General features: G+C 45.4%; 2 protein-coding genes across 2 annotated transcripts; both read right to left on the bottom strand.

Annotated features, from left to right (window-relative positions):
• Window positions 1–203: 203 nt before the first annotated feature.
• Window positions 204–9,891, bottom strand: pcf11 (PCF11 cleavage and polyadenylation factor subunit). The gene is made up of 17 exons (XM_029173523.3): window positions 9,529–9,891; window positions 7,687–7,812; window positions 7,225–7,407; window positions 6,679–6,897; window positions 5,496–6,484; window positions 5,244–5,418; window positions 4,637–5,000; window positions 4,315–4,449; window positions 2,889–4,117; window positions 2,738–2,804; window positions 2,531–2,635; window positions 2,070–2,187; window positions 1,723–1,906; window positions 1,485–1,640; window positions 1,190–1,282; window positions 971–1,006; window positions 204–894 (listed from the first exon to the last, which is right to left on the bottom strand). The coding sequence occupies exons 1-17, from the start codon at window positions 9,769–9,771 to the stop codon at window positions 685–687; spliced, it is 4,632 nt and encodes a 1,543-aa protein (XP_029029356.1). The 5' UTR covers window positions 9,772–9,891; the 3' UTR covers window positions 204–684.
• A 1,184-nt stretch (window positions 9,892–11,075) lies between these two features.
• On the bottom strand, window positions 11,076–17,855 carry ncbp3 (nuclear cap binding subunit 3). Its single transcript, XM_029174175.3, has 13 exons — window positions 17,586–17,855; window positions 16,974–17,039; window positions 16,398–16,503; window positions 16,193–16,318; window positions 14,855–14,980; window positions 14,636–14,778; window positions 14,358–14,466; window positions 13,953–14,052; window positions 13,660–13,769; window positions 13,271–13,589; window positions 12,311–12,459; window positions 12,049–12,234; window positions 11,076–11,862 (listed from the first exon to the last, which is right to left on the bottom strand). Exons 1-13 carry the CDS (start codon window positions 17,766–17,768, stop codon window positions 11,567–11,569), a joined length of 2,019 nt encoding a protein of 672 aa, XP_029030008.1. The 5' UTR covers window positions 17,769–17,855; the 3' UTR covers window positions 11,076–11,566.
• Window positions 17,856–18,222: the final 367 nt, after the last annotated feature.

Genomic DNA, 18,222 nt, shown 5'->3' with positions numbered 1-18,222 from the left:
TTTTTCTAGCAGCATGAAGTGCTTTTTTATATTTTATTAGACTGTTCTTCCATGCAATGCAGTTTACATTTTTGTTGGAACGCCACTGTCTTTCTAGTTGTCTGGTCCTGTGCTTTAGGCTGCGGATCTCTGAGTTATACCACGGAGCTAACCTCTGATTCACTGAAAAAAGAAAAGGCTGCTTTCAATAAAAACAAGCACACTTTAAAATCAAAGCTTTATTTTAGTTGAACAACCTCACAAATTCACACAAAGAATTTTTTTTATTTATTTTTATTAAAGTTTGGAGAAAAACAAAGACGACGATTGGGATCTGCCTCCAAACGCTTCCTGTAGAGCAATCAGCCGATCAGAGGATCCTTACCTTTAACCACCTGCAACTACCATCAATCAATAACCAAACAAAAGAACTATGTACAGACTGTAACAGGCAGTAGCTGTTTGATTTAATCACTGTAACACCAGGGATACAAAAAATACTTTAATTTATAAATTAAATCATTTACACTTTTTACCAAAGGAAACAAATGATTTTGTTGTCAAACACTTTCCTGTTCAGTGGAACCTGAAATAGCCTCATCCAGTACAAATACAAAAATGTATTTAAGTCTAAGTTGCTCGGCCCAAAGCTAAAACACCTTTTTCTCAAACAGAAAATGCAGAGGCAGAGCAGCAGGAGTGAGGTCACAGTTTGCTTTCTTCAGATTGCACACACTCTGTTAAAATCACCTCCTCTTCCTCTTTCTTCACCTCGGGAAGCTCAGTATCCACTTCCTGTTTGACGGAGGAGGGGGCTATGAGACACGAGGCAGCCCCCTCCTCTGTCTTTATGAAAGCGCTCAGCGGGTGGTCGGTGAGCAACTTGCTTGCGGATGGTGAGACGTCGATGCAGGACTGAGGAAAAAGAAACGTCACAAGTTTCAATCTATGACTTAACACTTACAAAGTTTGGGTTTTTCCAATCACTTACATTTTTATAGTCCTCAAAACAGGACGGGTGGAAGTTCTGCAAGGAGACACACATCAGTTACTTGTCCAGAGACAGTCAAAACCGATTCAAGAACTGAAATCCTGTGGACCATAAAACCTAACAAAACAAGGGCCGATAGATCTGTCTCCTCACAAGACATCCCTCAGCTTACAGCAAGATTAAATACAGATGTGGAAGAAAGGTAAGCAGAGTTCCTACCTTATCGTCAACCCTGACAGCGTCCTTCAGGAACCAGTCCTCCTCCTCCTCCACCCAGTATGTCTCGAACGGCTCCTGACAGATTTCACATGACTGCAGGAAGAAAAATACCAGATGTTACTGGTATGTTAACGCAGGGGCGTCCAAACTGTCTTCGAGGGCCACTGTCTTGCCGGTTTTTCAACTCTCCCCGAATGCTGACTACCTTGACCAGGTGTGTTCAGCTCGACACCTGTGTGAACATTTCTCGCTTCAACTTCACAAAAGTGAAGCTAAAGGTTGGTTTGGGTCTCACCTCACCCACTTGGTCCTTAGTGGCTCTCACACTCTGGAACTCTTTCTCCTTGGCAGCCGCCTGGTTCTTCTGAACCTCCTCCTCATTCTCTTTTTCAAAGAACTGGCTCTTTGCTCGTTCCTCCAGGTCGGCGATCTCCTCAAACTCGATCCAGTCCTGACGGGAACACAGACGTTTTTAAAAGATCCAGAAAAGCTGTGGAAGTGGGGTTTGCTTGGTTTGGGTTGTGCCTACTCACTGTGAGGCTGTAGTACCAGCGCCGGTGCGTCACCTTCTTGCTGGCCACCTTGCCGGCGTGGTTCTGTCTGAAGTGCCAGTCCAAGTGGTCAGCGTACATGTCTGTCTGAGCCGCAGTAAATCTCATGCTGCACAGGCAGCACTGGTTTCCTGAGTACAGCTTGGTCACCACACTCTCGAATCGCCTGAGACACCACAACAGTCAACACCAATAAACTGCTTGAGTGGACATTCGCTTCCGAAACATTTTAACTCATTTGTAAATGATTCACATGTTTGCTGAATTTATTATTTTATTGAATTTGTTATTATTTTGTTATTTTTACATCTGCTCTCCTCTGTACTTACTGCTTCATGTCATCGATGCTAAAGCCAGTGAGGTCAGTAAAATCTTCCTCTTCCACCTCCTGGTCCTCATCATCATCTTCCTCCACAGGTGGAGCTGCTGAAGTTGTGCAAGAGGACTCTGGAAACACAAATACAGGTCCAATATGCTGAACTGTCCATTAGAGACTTCAGTTGACAGTTTGCATTGTTTCACATTTTAAAAACTTAAAAACAAACTTTAGTGACACCACCAAAACTAAATATTTCAATTATTGCATTATTCAATACTTTGATTTAGTTATTTTATAAGCTGTTATTACAAGGACTAACAGTATATAGGCCAAAAACAACCAGCACAAATTAAAAGTACTGGAAAAAGGCATAAAACGTTCCAGTTGTTCTAAAAACAGACCAACTTAGAAGATTCACAGGACCAGTTTCTTTTAACCTGCTGTAATTTGCTTGTTTGTTGCTGTACTGACCATTGTTGGTGTTCTGTGTGGTGTCAGGCTGCGAGGGTTTGATAATGCCAGTCGAAATGAGTTTGGACAGCAGGTCGTTGACATCGACTTGACCAAAGTGGTTCTCTGAAGCCGGAAGGACCCATCAACAGATAGAAACATGTTAAAGATCTACAGCAAAATATCAGCGTTGCAGAAAAGCCACTAAAACCAAGAGCTTGATCTCACCCTGAGATGTGAAAGGCACTGGGTTCTGAGGCAGGAAGGGCTGGTTCATGTTTCCCATCATGTTCACCTGAGAACAGAGAACCATACGTTAGCACAAGGAAACTAGTTCCACGAGACCACTGCTTGGTACTGGTGGGCAGGTGTCACTCACCGGTTGATGCAATCCAACGGCAGGGGCGGCAGGGTTATAGTAGGGGTTTGGAGCTGGCTGGTTGAAGGGGGGTGCTGGTTGCATGTTGAAGTTTCCAGTCTGTTGCATGTTTGGCTGAGCTGCAAATGGCATTGAGAACTGAGGGTTGACGCTCTCTGGGAAATGTTGGGAAGCTATGTTGAAGTTCTGCTGGGGGGCCATGGGGTTGTCGTAAATCGGCCTCATTGGGGGCTGCAGGTTATGCTGAGGAGCAAACCTTGGTGGTCCCTGTTGGCCAGGTGGACCACTGAAGCGTGGTGGGCCACCCATATCATATATGGGACCTGGCCCCGGGCCCTCGAAGCGGCCAGGGCCATCAAACCTCAATGGGGCCATTTGGTTAGGGGGGCCCTCGAAACGCATGGGTCGCTGTGGGAAGCTCATTGGTCCAGATCCAGGAACCATGTTATCAAAGCGCCGCGGTGGTTCGAAGCGCTGCACTGGGCCCTCAAATGGTCCTGATCCAGGGCCCTGGCCTACAAAGCTCACAGGGGGCTGTTGGCCGAGTGTATGACTGTCAAACCGCCCCATACCATCTCTAGGTCTCACTGGACCATGAGACATGGGCGGGCCATCACACTTCCCCACATCATCAAACCTTTCTGGCATGTTGGGATGAAGTGGTCCACCCCCATCAAACCTGCTCGAACCTGCGTGGTGAGGCCCTTCAAACTGTGGCGAGCCCTCGTACCAACCAGGAGGGTGTGTTCTAGAGGGACCCATGTGACTGGGCCCCTCATACAGAGAGGATGGGTGACCATCATGAGGTGGTGTGTGTTCTGGAGAGTCACTGTGCTGTAGCACCCCTGACAATGGTCCCCCGCGAGGCGCAGCTTTGAGAATGGATTTAGGGACAGCGTGAGGATGCACCAAGGCCAAATCCAGATTGATGGGCCCATCATCAGAGTGTTCACTATTAGGGCTCTCAAAGCAAGGGATCGGGCTCTCTGCAGAGTCCTTCTGGTGCAAAGGTGACAGACGTTCCCGTTCAAACCTGGGGGCCAGGGGCTCCAGACCAGCTGGGCTCGAACAGTTCCTGTGGACCACGGTGCCTGAATGAGGAGGTCCCTCTGTTCTGCGAGGGTCAAGGTGTGGGGTGTATCTCCGTGGGGCGTCATAGCCGCTCTTCTGCTCATCACGATCGTTGTATCGTTGGCGCTCAGTCAGCGGTGAGTTCCACTCTCTTTCACCTGAGAACCAGAAACAAGATGTTGTGGTCAATGTTCAATAAACCTTGATATAAGTGGTTTCAGGTATCTGGTCTAACTCAAGCATTAGCTAAAGAGGATTCACTGCTGCAACTCGTTCTGAGCTGAATGAGTTGTGAGCAAGTGAGTGATATAATCGACATATTGGTTGGTGGATATTTCAGAAGGAGCAGACTTACTGGACTCTCTTGGGTTGGCTCTCCTCGTGAAGCGAAGGCCCGGTAGAGACTTTAGAGTAGGGAATTCTTTACCATGGTTGTACTCCTCGATCATCGGACCAAGTGGAGGCCGTGGCTCTTGACTTCTCCTTTCCCCTATAACAGGAAGAACATGAGTCAAACCATGGATTTCTTTTTCATTCTAACGGATTAGAACTTGTTTGTTGTTGTTAAACCCCAAACTGGTCAAATGGCAAAAACAGCAACTAAAATCTCACATTTGAGGAGACCAGAATAGCAATTCCTTCACTGAACACTCAACATTTGTTTTCCTTCAACCCACCTGGCCTGTCCAGTGGCACCCGGCTGAATTTGTGGCTTCCCTCCTTCTTCTCGCTCTCCTCCAGACTCTCCTCCTCCCATTCCTCACCAGCTGGGTGGTGGCTAACCTGCGTCTTCTTAAGCTTGGACTTGTGCTCGAAATACGACCGTTCTGCTGCGTCCATGCTGTCGGGAGGTCGTGCAAGTGGTGACAGGGGCTTTGTCAGCAGTAGCTGCTGCTTCTTGGGGGGGAATTCATTAGGGTCATCCCAGCCCTCAGATCGCTGCTGCTTTTCTTCTTGGTACTGGAAGAAATGTTTGATCTTGTGGGCCATATTCAGGAATTCTTCCTGGGAAATCTCTCCACTCTCCAGACGTTTACTGGCCTGCAGAGAAATACAAGCAGATTTTACCAAATGTCACATTTAAGATTTGGTATTTACAGTGTTCACAGAATTAGTCTATTTTCAACAGTAAACTTGAAGTCCACACTTAGGTCTTTATCATGACAAACATCTGCATTTGTTAGTTTGATTTTGTCTCTGACGACTTGCCCTGTACACGTTCTTGTCGTATTGGACACAGCGTTTGTTTGCTACATTGTACAGTGAGAGCACAGATGAACCAACCCGTCTGAGCAGGTCCTTTTTGGATGCAAAATTGAGCACATCAGGGATCTGCAGGTTGGCATCAACGCTTAGGCGGTGCTTTGGGGTCCGAGGGGTGGTTGGGCGAGTCGGGGTGCTGTACTGTTTGTGCCTCTGAGGTCCAGACTTCACGTGAGAGTTATCTGACAGTTTCAAACTAAAGAGGAAACAAACCTGATGAGTTTAACAAACAGCCTAGAGACCTGCTGTAGGTGGTAGGAATGCTGTACTCACTGTTTGGTTTCCTCCCAGCCACTCCTCCAGCGGTGAGGAGCCTCCTTGGCCTCTTTGCCACAAATGTCATGGGCTCGCGGGGAATGTGAGTCCCTGGACTCCAAATGCCGGTCCTCCACAGGCCTCTTCGACCTTCTGCTCTCAGACTGGTTCTTCTTGGTCGGCAGACGTTCATCTCGCTCCAGCTTGCCGTGCTGCAGCTCTTCTGTGCGGACCCTCCTTGGTTTGCCTGATTTGTGAGAGGGTGATGGAGACAGAGAAGTGCTCCTGGTCCTGCCCTTTGGTGACCGCCGGTCTTTCCTCTTTGGGGAAGATGTGGGTGAGCGCGAGCGGGACCGAGAGCGAGTGCGTCTCCGGGCGTGTGTTCGTGCATTGCCTCCAGTCTTGAAGTCTGCACACTCCTCTCTGTCATGTTTGGCCACTGATCCATTCACCAGTTTGACTTTGTTAAACCTCAGCGGCTCGGCTGCCCGTGCAGTCTCCTCTCCTCGCTCCTTCTTGTCGCTGCATCTTTTTTTCTCTTTCAGCTCATCGTCTCTGGCCTCCCCCATCTTGTCCTGTGTGCGTTTCCTCAGCCTGGGATCTTTCTTTATTATGTCTGCTGGCTTAGCAGCCTCAGCAGCCTCAGTCTGTTTGGTTTTACTCTGGACGCTTTTAGCCAAGGGAGAAGGAGACTTGGATTTCAGCTTCTCCTCTATCACCTCTTTTCTCTTTTCTCGTTTCTCTGGCAGTCGTTTCTCAGGTGTCAGAATAGGACTTATTGTTGTGGGGGGGTTCTCTTTTTTCCCTGGAGGCTGTTCTTTGGGCTGAGACGTAGCTGGGGGAGCAAGGCGGTTCAGGCGGGGGTCTCTCGTGGCTGGCCTGCTGTCAGTCTGGGAAGAAGGGATCCATGGTCGGACCACAGAAGCAGTCTGGCTGACAGGCTTCTGGACTGAACTCTGTGCTCCTGAAGTGGTGACCGGAGTCGTTGGCAATGAAAATCCACCTGCCTGCAAACACATTAAACAACTTAACTAAAGCAAGTAGTGGTTTGAAGTTGTTGAAACTGTACAGTTCTTACATATTTTTATAAATACAACCTATCTACAGAAATAATTTGTTGGAGTTCTCAGAAATACAAAAAAAAACTAAAACTAAAAAAAAAAAAAGGAGTAACTGACTAAACCCTGCTCTTAAGTCCTACCAGCTGTGCTTTTGTCTGCTCCAATTCCAGCTCAATCTTCTTCTGTTGAAGCTCCAGAAGTTGTTTCTGTTTAGCCAGGAGCTGCTGCCGGATCATGTGTTCCTGGGTGAGGCTGGACTGGCTGATGGCTGAGCCCGGCTGGGCTGCAGGTGGCACTAGCGGAGGCGCCAGTGTGGGTGCCGCTGTGGATGCTGGCGGAGGAGATGCAGCCTCTTCAGACTGAGACAGGAGGACAGGTTATGACAATAAGAGTGTGTGAAACACGTACCGATTTTAAATCTTGTGTTCTGACATAGTATTTTATTCTTGTAGCAAAACCTGGATGCTGGTTCCTGCTTCTTAAACTCCTACTTTTATATATGCATGTTGGTTTTCTTGAACTATATGTCCACAGGATGTAGTTGAATCTCTGCAGTGAGTTTATTTTCAGAAAACCAAACAACAAACTACTTCTGAAGCAAAGAGCAACGTAACCTGTTCCGAATGTTCAAACCTCACGTCTAAATGTAACAAGCACAGTCTGGCACATTTGCAGTACATACACACCTGTTTCAAAAACTTGGGGTTGACGTGAATGCTAGCATTAACTGTGGGCGGCAGTGGCTTTATGGGCCAGGCTGGGTCCTGGGAGTTGACCCGGACATCGAGCGCATAGAGTTTCTTGAGGGGAAACACATCATCCCACGTCGATCGTAACTTGAACAGAGACTTTCTAGTGTTTTCGTCCACCTACAAACACAGGACATGACTTGGTCCAAAGCTACAAACAATCAAAAAAATACAACAACTCAAACAAGTCATTTGCTGTTGTAAGTGAAAAGTTTCAACACTAAGAAAACCATTACAGAAGCTTGCTACTCCAACACAGAGGACTACGTTACACTGAGTACAGCAGGTGACTATAAAGAAAAAGCAAGCAACACAAACAGGAGAGAAGTGAAGTGGGCTGCTAAGCTTCTTTGTGCTTAATTTTTAACAATGTAAAAAGAGCAGCAGAGAGAACTGTACCTTTTCAAAGACACATATAAATGAAGTGATTAGGTTTTTAGCAAACACTGCAAGGTACTCTCCTCCAACATTCTTCACTATGGAATCCACTAAGTACAAAACTGGAAGCTTCTCGGTAGATGGGGCCTGGAGCAAGAGAACTCGACAAGTTTAGAAAACAACAGGGGTTAAAAACAACATTTCAAAACAATACCTAAAAGTACAACTTGACAGGATTTCAACAGGGAGCAACACCCACTGTGGGTGAAAAGAGAAAAAAGAAAAAGCCAAAAGCAGTCTAGTCCATTCAATGTTGCATCAGTCTGGCAGAAAAACAAAACTGTCAAAAGTCTGATCCACCCCCCCCCAAAAAAGAAAAAAACATCCTCAATTATAAATCAGTCACTTGATTGTTTTATAGGTGGGTTCCAGGAAGAGGTGCTGCTTCACAAAAAAATAAAAATGTCCATGATGCACAAAAGTTGGAGATGAGTCAAATCCTCAGGACAGTTTACCTCCAAAGAGGGATTTCCCCTGAACCACTCTTTGTACTTTACCCTGATGACAAAGCAAGTTTAACTTCAGAACCAGTGACTTTAATTTACCCACTTTCAGACTTTTAACCCTTAAAAGCTTTCCTTCAGTTGTTTGAAAAATCACTGGTAACCCATAAAAATGAGACAACTGATTTGTAAGCATATTCTTAAATACAACTGCTTCAGTTTGTTCCTGAACTAAGCAGCTGCACAACCAGTCCGAAGCAGCCGAATCATTCTCAGCTGTGTCAAAGTGGAAAACAGAGCCATACCAATAAATTACACTGGGAAATAAAAAAATGACAAAAAGCACATTTCACATTTTTTATTATCACATTATTACCATTCAATCACATTTCAATTCAAGATTCACTAGGGAATTAATGCAGAGCATTTCTAAATCTGATCAGGTTTTATGCTGCCAACGCTTTGTCGCCTGGTGTCAAAGTGCAAATACTGACTAGAGGAAACTGAGGCAAACTGCCGACAGAAGCCTTTCTAGAGAGGGAGCAGCTTTAGAGGCCTGACCAGTGTTAAACATTACCACACCACAAGCTGCTGGGGGGTTCTAGTGCTAGTAAGTGGGTCGTCAGGGCTGCTCATATTAAAAAGGTCAAAATCCACCGCACGTGAACAAACTATAGTTGTTAAATACAGGCTTGCCAGCCTTGGTCGTAAACCGTGACCTTTTTCCTCATTCCTCATATATGTATGTGTACATATTTGTGAATAATTCAAAAGTTAGGTAATATTTTAAATCGCCGCACTAGGTCCGCATTTAATCCTACATATTTACCAGAACATTCCTCGGAGGCAGTCACTGTTTGTGGATGTTGTTTTCCAGCCTAGATTTTTAACTGGACCGGCCTAAGCAGTAAACAAGGCCGGAACAGTCGTCCGTCAGCTTCAGCGATTGTGCTAAACGTCTTGCTAACGACACACACGCGCGCGCGCCGGTAACTTGCAACGAATTAACCATTCGCCTCGACTAAACCTTAGTTTGTGGATTTTAACTTTAACTGAGGCCACGGCAATAAATTCCAAAAACGGCGAGTTTCGACTTTGACGTCACTACTAAGAACAGAGTTGACTGAATAAATCGAAAGAGAAACGTGTGTAAACTGAGTTTCACTTTAATACACAGATCGTGAAGAGCAAACTGATCCTGGAGCGAACCAGAACAGCGACCGTAACGTAACCAGGAGACATGTTGTGCAACACAACGACAGGCGCCATGTTTAGCTTAGCCTGCAGCGCCTCGCCACCGGGGCCTGCTACGTACACCGTTAAACATCTGAAATTAGAAGTATGCTATATTTATAAAAACCTTGAGGATTTGTGCTTCAATAATTGCGACGATATCCTTGGCGAAGTTGAGGTTTTCCTCGGCCAGAATGGTCAGCATGTTGATGTGTGGTTTGCTGTTGAACGTCAGGTCTTCCAGCGACGACTGATACTCTCGACAGGCATCCTCCCTCGCCGCGTTGTCCTCCATGTTGTCCTCCAGCAACCCGCGAAACCCTACACTAGCCTTTTCAATAGCATAACCATTGATTAGCAGACAGTCCATGAACTCAAACTTCAATGTTTCACGGTAAATCGGTGGCAGAGACGCGGGATACGTTGTTGCTCGCTGTCGTCGTTCCCCGCTTGTCACGGACAACAAGATGGCGACTGTAACTGAAGGACTCTTACGTCACTCTACGGTTTTTATAGGTCGAATCGCATCGGCGAGCGTCCATTGGTTAGTGTCAGTACGTCGCTCCCGGGTCTTATGTGTTGATTGGCTCGAAAGGATAACAGCCACACAAACGAGCCAGTGGAATTAAAGCACTACGAGCTTCTCGTTACGTAACGAAAGCGCCCACGGCGTGGGGCCAGAGTGCGGCGACGCCCGAGCTCACGTTTGCTTTCAACATCCGTGTAAATGTTATTAGACAAATCTTGCGCAGCCGATGATCATTTCTAATATTACATGTAAGACACGATGACCAATCTACAGCAAACTGCCAGTGGAATGAGAAGTAATCAGATTACAACACTGAGTGTAAGTGTAGTCCAGTAAAGTCTCCGTTTACAGGTCAAAGAGAACGAAGGTGTCAGTGGGTTCGCTTTAAAAGACGAGTTCTCCCAATAAAGAACAGAACGATTATTGATCCTAATCAGTGAGTGATGGGTTTGTTATATCGAAATAAGGCTGGAATCCGAGTTTGAGTTTGACAATAAACATGTCTATTTTAAAACATCTCCAGATTGACATTGAGATGTGTTGTAATGATATTAAACTTTTACCTGAACATTTCTTTAACTGATCTTTGTTGAGTTCTTTGTTAAAATCAAAAGTGACTGTTGTGGTTGGCAGCAAATATAGCTGACTTATCACCATCAGCTTAGCAGTAGATTTGTATCTAACATTTTAATAAATAAAAACACTGATAAAAAAACTAAGAGGACAGATGGACCATGGACTCAATTTTGGATCGAGTCAACTGACTGGTTCCCTCAGCTATTAAACAAAAAACAAATCAACTTCACACTGAATTATAAGTAAAATTAAAAAGGAACTTACTCTAGAGGATGCCTCTAAAACAAGTCAGCCACCATAAGCAGCTGTGACAGTTGCTTTACATTTGCTGTGACCCCATTAAACAATAAACCTTGTTTATCATATCATTTGTCATAACAACAGCTGTTTAATGACAATAATTTACTGACACTTACTAACAGACTGGAGATCAAGAGAGGAAGTCACATGAAAACATGACGACCAGCATTACAGTGACAGTGTCTTTGCTCTAGTCTTGGTCTGACCATCAGTAATTGAGTGTCATCTTAGTCTGACAGCTGCTTGGAGAGAAAGAATCTATGGCCAAGTTCAAACAGTCACAAAAAGATTAGTTTAATTTAGTTCAAAGTATTAGACAGAATTACATTAACTGGAAAAATACACTGACTGAATGTGAACTCTGCTTCCCATAGGCAGAGACAAATTAGCCTGATCTTTCAGGCCAAAGGTCTGAAAAGGATACTTGATCTTAACACTATAAAAAGCCTGTAAAACAAAACATTGAATTTGGTGTTTGATACCGAATGTTTCAGGAACAAACTCAGAACCAAAGGTCACCAGGAAACTTTAAAAGTGAGATCATCGGTTGGAAATGTGAAAGTCAATGTTCAGGCAGTGGTCTTGACCCTGTGGACTACTGTCCTGTACCAGCATTAGTCAGTCCAGGGCTGGCGGTGGCTGTCTAATCCCACCCCCAGGCTCGTACTTTCGTAGACCTTGGAAAAAAAGAGCAGCCCAAGGCTCAGCGGACACACACTGACGTCTCTTGCCTCTCCTCTTCTCTGTTGATGGTTCAGTTTTAGGCGTCAGAGTCATCGCTGCTGTCACGGCTGATCTCGATCTGCAGCGACGGCAGGTTGTCCAATCGACTCTTTTTCATTCTGTGGGACACACGCTCCTGTTTCTGTTTGATCATTGCACCCCACATCCTCTGCAGCGTCGAGTCATCTTCCTCATCCTCCTCCTCTTCTCCGTCTCCTTGTTTGTTGTTCCGTCCTGTTGAGGAGGAGAATGACACAGCTGACCGGCTGCTTGGCCTGCGGTCGCAGCTGTTGTCTTCCTCGTCACCTGAGCCAAGTCTGCTCCACAGGCCACCTGCAGGCAGGACATGTAGCATTACTCTATATATGAGTAACAGCCTAATGAGTGGACTGTTCTATTTGCAATAATTATACTTTAGTTGGCATTTCTGTGAAACAGACTGTCATCTAATAGTAAATTGCTGGACCACTTAAAGCAGATTTTAACTGAGATACTGGGCTGTATAAATGAATGTCTTACTCGAACTTGTCTTTCTGTCTTTGGCTGAGTTGGGGTAGAGGCCTCTGTCTTGACTGGCCGCGCCCAGTCTGCGATGCACATCTCTGATGGGTTCTCTGGCTGGAGGACTCTCTCTGGGGGACACCGGGGAGGGGGAGCGCCGTCTGTCAGGAGAGTACCGTCTCTTCCCCAAACGCTGTCGTACATCTACAACACCATCCCAGTTTTAATTGACCCCGGGGCAACAGTTCAGACAACAAGTGACACCTGAACCGTCCTGTACCTGTTTTCCCACTGCTCGCCACTGAGGGGGGCTGCCTGTGCTGGGACAGCCCTTGCCTCTTCTCCTCCAACAGCTGCCGAACGTCCGTCACCCTAGTGGGCGACGAGGATTTGGTCCCGATTGGTGGTCCTGACCCGCCGATCCTGTTCCTACTCACAAGTAAAATAATAAATAAAAACAATATTTGCTGCTTCAATCACTGCACTGTAACCTCGGACATATTTCTCTTATAATTCTAATAACATTGATTGGCTTTCATACTCGTTTCTGTGCCCAAATGTAAACATGTGATTTCTTCACTGAATAGAAAAGCATCCAATTTACTTTAAACAGAAAATAAGCATGATGAAAAGTCCGTCCTCCATCTGAGTTTCTAAAACCAGCATTAGGCCAGCAAGTGATCATTACTGTTGTATGATGTATTAAAAATGATTAGTGGCAATTAGCTGGTCTTTAAATGTAGAACGGGGGGCAAGCTACCAAGCTCCTCTCCTGTAGAACCAGCTCCCTGTTCAGGTTTGAGAAGCTGACACACTCTCCACCTTTAAGATTAGGCTTAAAACCTTCCTTTTTGATAAAGCTTATAGTTAGAGATGGTTCAGGTCACTGGCAATAAATGTTAGTCACAGGAACCATCTCTTAGTTAAGCTGCAATAGACATAGACTGCTGGGGACTTAATTTATACACTGAGCTCCTCTGTTTCCTTCTAACTCTTCTATCCAATAGCCTCCCATCATTGTTCTATGTTCAACTAACCTTGTCTCTTTCTCTCCAGTAGTTGTGCTTCCCCCTGGACTCTGTCCTCACCTACAGGTATCATCAGACTCAGCTTTGTGTCTGTGATGGGCAGCTGCGGGTCCAACCACCCTGCCTTTACTCTGTTCGTGTTCTCGTTCTCTCTCTCTCACTCTCTCAAAAACGTTTTCTTTTGGAGAATATGCACTGCAGGCAGTTCTGACCTGATGCTCTTCAGGTGAGTATCCAGCTCATCGGCGTACATCGTCATCTTCTTGCTCTTCTTTGGTGACGGGGTGGAGATCATCTTCAGCTCCAGGTCATAGTCCATTTCATCCAGCTCTGACCAGGGAGACGGTGAGCGCTCCACCCGGCTGCGAAGCCCTGGGCCCACCAGCCGCGAGCTGCCGGCCCGGTCACCTGGCTCCTTGTCCCCTCTCTCTCTGTACTCCACCACCCTGTCATCCGAGTCCATGTCCTCGTCACCGTCCTCCTCCTCCTCCTCTTCCTTAATAGGCTCTTCCGGCAGGTTGACCAGGTCAGCTGAGAAGATCAGGATTCTGAATGAAAAGGCAGCAGCGTGTGGTGGTGATGTGAGTCTGACGGGCATTACCTGAGTGTCGGTGTGTGTATGGCGGCGTGTGTCCCATACTGTCGCCAATTAGAGGTTTCTTGCTCTTGATTACGTCTCGCTGGATTCGTCGGTTGTGGTACCGTCTCTTCCTGAAGAAACACATTTCATACGAAAAATCTAGTGACAGAATTCTGGTACATGACAAGTTTATCAGTTTGTAATGCAGCAGATACTATTATGGCACTTCTCATGTTAGGAAGTAAACATTTTATAGCATAATCTGATTTCACTGGTTTAGAGATGTTGTTTCCCAACTGGGGTTTGGGACCCACCAGGAGTTGCTGAGGATTCCCTTCATACCGCCGTAGTTTGGGTTTCCGTATTTCATGTAGTATCTGCTGCGACGAGCTGCGCCCAGTTCCTTCTTATCATCTGTGAAACAGAAATGAAAATTTCTTTATATTCAAAATCAAATAAAATTGTTAGCAGCAGGAGACATGCTCAGCTGCCTTCTGCTCATGCAAACATTCACCTGCTGCCCTTTATGAATTTAAAATGTAAAAAATTTTAAACTTAAATTTAAAATAAACAAACAACAAGGGTTTAAAGAGTGGACGCCAACGATGACGTTTAGAGCAGACCATTACAAATCTCTTTCCATTCTACAACACTGCCTTATAACTTTAACAGCCCACCTGTTGCGTTTGATTAAGGTGTGCGTGTGTGTGTGTGCTCACCTTGTGTGGCAAATCGCAGCATGAGTTTGTTTCCTTTGAAGGGCCTGACGGCCGGACGCAGATCGTTCCTGAGCAAAGACGCTCTCTCTGCCCGCGACAGGTCTTCCATCTGAAAAACAGCAGGACAAATGACAAGCAGAATACAAAAAGCCTCAATGTTTTAAACTGACCAATATTATTATAGACATGTATGAGAACCTATATAGATCTCAGTTAATCCATTTCTGTTTATTGGCTTAAATCTCAAGTTAGGTTGCTGTTCATAGACTCAACTTTACCTGTCCGTCCTCCACCTTCCTCTTCTGTACCACCTCTTCCTCATTGTCTTTCCCATCAATCTCCTCACTGCTCTTCTTTACTGCTTCCTCTTCATCCACTTCACCCTCCTCCTCTTCTTCATCCTCATCATCTGGCCTTTGACCTGTCGAGCAACAAAAGCTCAGATGCCTACTTCCACTTTAAAAGATTGCTCCATATGCTTTTGTCCAGAGACCGACCTTCGTGCTGTTGGTCCGGTTTGCTGGGGCTCTCCGTCTCCGTGGAAACAGCCTCACAGACAGGCATCTGGCTTGTGTTGATGAGGGCTCGAATGGATGTGTTGTCATCAAGCCAAACCACATTACCTTTGGAAAAATTAGGTGGTGTTCAGACACTTGCACATGAACATGAAGTTGTTAGACTTCACCTGGAACGGAATACTTATTTTAAACGTGGGTTCACCAAAAACATGTTGAGTTGAGTAGTGTAGTGTGTATGTATTTATTCTCTCTCTCTCTCACACGCACACACACACACACACACACACACACACACACACACACACACACACACACACACACACACACACACACACACACACACACACACACACACACACACACACACACACACACACACACACACACACACACACACACACACACACACACACACACACACACGGGAAGTTACGCTGAGGTGGACAAGCTGTGTGCAGTAGACAGCTGCTGGTGGTATAACTGAATATCCCAGTTATTTTCATTATTAATATTGAGTATTTATATTAATTAATTAATTAATTTATTATTAATTAATATTTAAAGACAGTTGCTCACTGGCTCTGAATACTCATACAGACAAAAGGTCATAGGAGGAGTGGGCTGTGCCAGCCTAAGATACGCTTCTCAAACAATCCAGTCCGTTGATGCCAGCAAATCATCCACCTAAACAAACAGCGCAGAGGGAGACTTTGGCAGACTACAATATAAGTATTAACAAAAGCAAGGCAAGCTAACAAATGCCATAGCTAAGTGGTTATCTTCAAACTGCAGGTAATTAGTGTTGGACGATGTCGGTCTGAGGAATGTTAATAGAATCGCAACGAACTACGGCACTTGTGAGCCGCCATCATGATGCACCATCACAGGAAGAATACACAAGTTTTATGAAAAAGGAGAGAAGTTACAACATACACCGACTGTTGCTCTCACCGGAGAATAGTAGTTTTAAAATAAAGATGCGCGCGATTAATCACAGAAAACTCATGCAGTTAACGCGATTAAGGATTTTAATCATTGCCCAGCACTAGTGTAAACACAACAAGCCCCGCATCAGGTAGGGCCAATCGCTGCAGCTCCGGAAAGTCGTCAAAGCACAGTGCATTCTGGGTGTTGTGGTTGAAAATGGTCATGTCCTACAACTACTGCTTTTCCCCGTTTTCTCTGGACAAAGACCATCAATGTTAAATGTTTTTGCACATTTTGGCTAATAAAATTTCAATTTTCATAAGAACTCGCTTTTCAGCAGTGAAGTATCACTTTAACAATGACTGTATACCATGTGTGTGTTTTACTCACAGGAAGTGTCATCAATCCACTCAATGTGTGCTGGAGGATACTCCTTAAAGTAACCAAACACATCCTGTGTGCTCATGTCATCCACACCTGTCACATGGATTGCCTCCATCCGAACTCTAGGGATGGCTAAGCACAACAAAGAAAAACAGTTCCTCAAACACAGTAAACACACACTGGTCATCTTGTGTCTGGCCAGCTCTCCTACTTTTCTTTACGATATCTTTATCCAGGAAAACGTTCCTTTGACCGACACTCTCCTCACTGCAGAAATGAAAACGTCTTGCTCGCTTTTCTTTTTTTTCAATTGCCTCCTATAAACAATAAAAAAAACAAGTGTACACAAAATCTAGTTACTTAAAAACATGTTATAATCTACATCTTCGCCCTAAAAACATTACAAATACAGAACCTATGAATATCCAAATGTGAGGTTTTTCAACATGATTAATACTGTGTGTGTGTGTGTGTGTGTGTGTGTGTGTGTGTGTGTGTGTGTGTGTGTAACAACAAAAACGCATTACCTCAATTTGGGGGAGCCAAAAAAACAAAACACTTTGCTATTCATGATGTTGTCATTTGTAATTTCCCCACTTTTTTCTTTGTTCAACAACTGTCCCTTCTGTATCAGCAGCAACAGACATGTTTGCATTCACCTGTGCCACATTATAATCATCTAAGTTAGGTCTTATGTTTATATTTGGTCAAACACAAGCATCATGTTAGCGTTGACCTGTCACGAAACTAAATGATTCTTCTTCCGTGGTGTAAACTTGTATCATACCTTTGAGTTAACGTCGATCCCAGTGATAAAGGCTCCAGCCTTGTTCTCGTACCTCCTACTAGTTTCCTGTAAAACACAAATGTTAGACGTTTCTCGCTCACGACCTGATGCTACTTCAATATGGATTTTTTTACAGCTCTGTGCTCTTTTCCACCGTGAACCCTTGTGTCAGGTGAACACCGAACCAAAACCATTAATTACAGCATGAATAATAAAAAGATCAGACCGGCTCTTTTGCTGCTAAAGCTCCACCAGGTTTTGCAGTGGATTAAACATTACCGTATTTGTTTTTAAACCTTTGACGAGCCGGCCTCTAAACCGAGGTATACTTTAAATTGAGACAGAAATGCCAGTTAGAGCTAGCTAGTTAGCTAATTAGCTAGCTAACTAACTAACTAACCAACTAACTAGCTAACGAGCTATGTGAGCAGCAGCAACAAGTGAGCTGAAAGTCCTTATGGTTATTAGATATTAGCCCGAAACAAACAGGTGCTGACGGGTTCTAATGGGCCAGCCTCCGGAGTCTGTCACCACACGACGAAGCCCACTATGGTTCCGCTGGCCCGTGGCCTGACTGGGCCTACAGCACCGCGGTCTAGACCGGCCACTCACCGGGAGCAGCTCCTTCAGGGAGCGGTTGACGGAGACGCCCTCCGCCCCCAGCTCTCCCTCCTCCACCTCCATCGGTTCGGCTTCGCGGGTATCCCGGTCTGACTCGGAATCAGAGTCCGACTCCGAGCGCTCCGAGCCGCTGTCTGATTTCACTGACACCCGTAAGCTACGCACGGCGGCCATGGTTCAAAATGTTAGCTGCGAAAAACGGCTGCTACTGCGGCAACGGAGCTCCTCCTCCTCTTCTTCGTTGGTGTTCTACAGCGGCTTGCCTCCTCAAAGTTGTACTACTGCCATCTACAGTATCCGACACCCTCTCCCCCTCTAAACACTGCATTCAGACCTCTCCCTGGTCCTCCATCACACTGCATTACTGCTCCTCACCATTACTTCCCTTTTCCTTCTGCATTGTTCAGAATGACGTGCTCCACTCCCTCCACAGAACTCACATCGTCCATCCGCATGCCCCCCCCCATCAAATGTAATGTGCTATTCAGATAAGTATGTCAGACCCCTTAACTTACTTAAACGTATCCCCTTCACCTTCTCCTGAACACTATAGAGCAAGAGTGAAGATTTTGTAGTATAAAAATGAGCAACATTTTTTCCAATACAATAAACATCTGTTCCAATTGCG

Source organism: Betta splendens, chromosome 14, assembly GCF_900634795.4.
Source record: "Betta splendens chromosome 14, fBetSpl5.4, whole genome shotgun sequence".
In the NCBI taxonomy this organism is placed as follows: Eukaryota; Metazoa; Chordata; class Actinopteri; order Anabantiformes; family Osphronemidae; genus Betta; species Betta splendens.
This window is presented reverse-complemented; position numbering and strand designations above follow the sequence as displayed.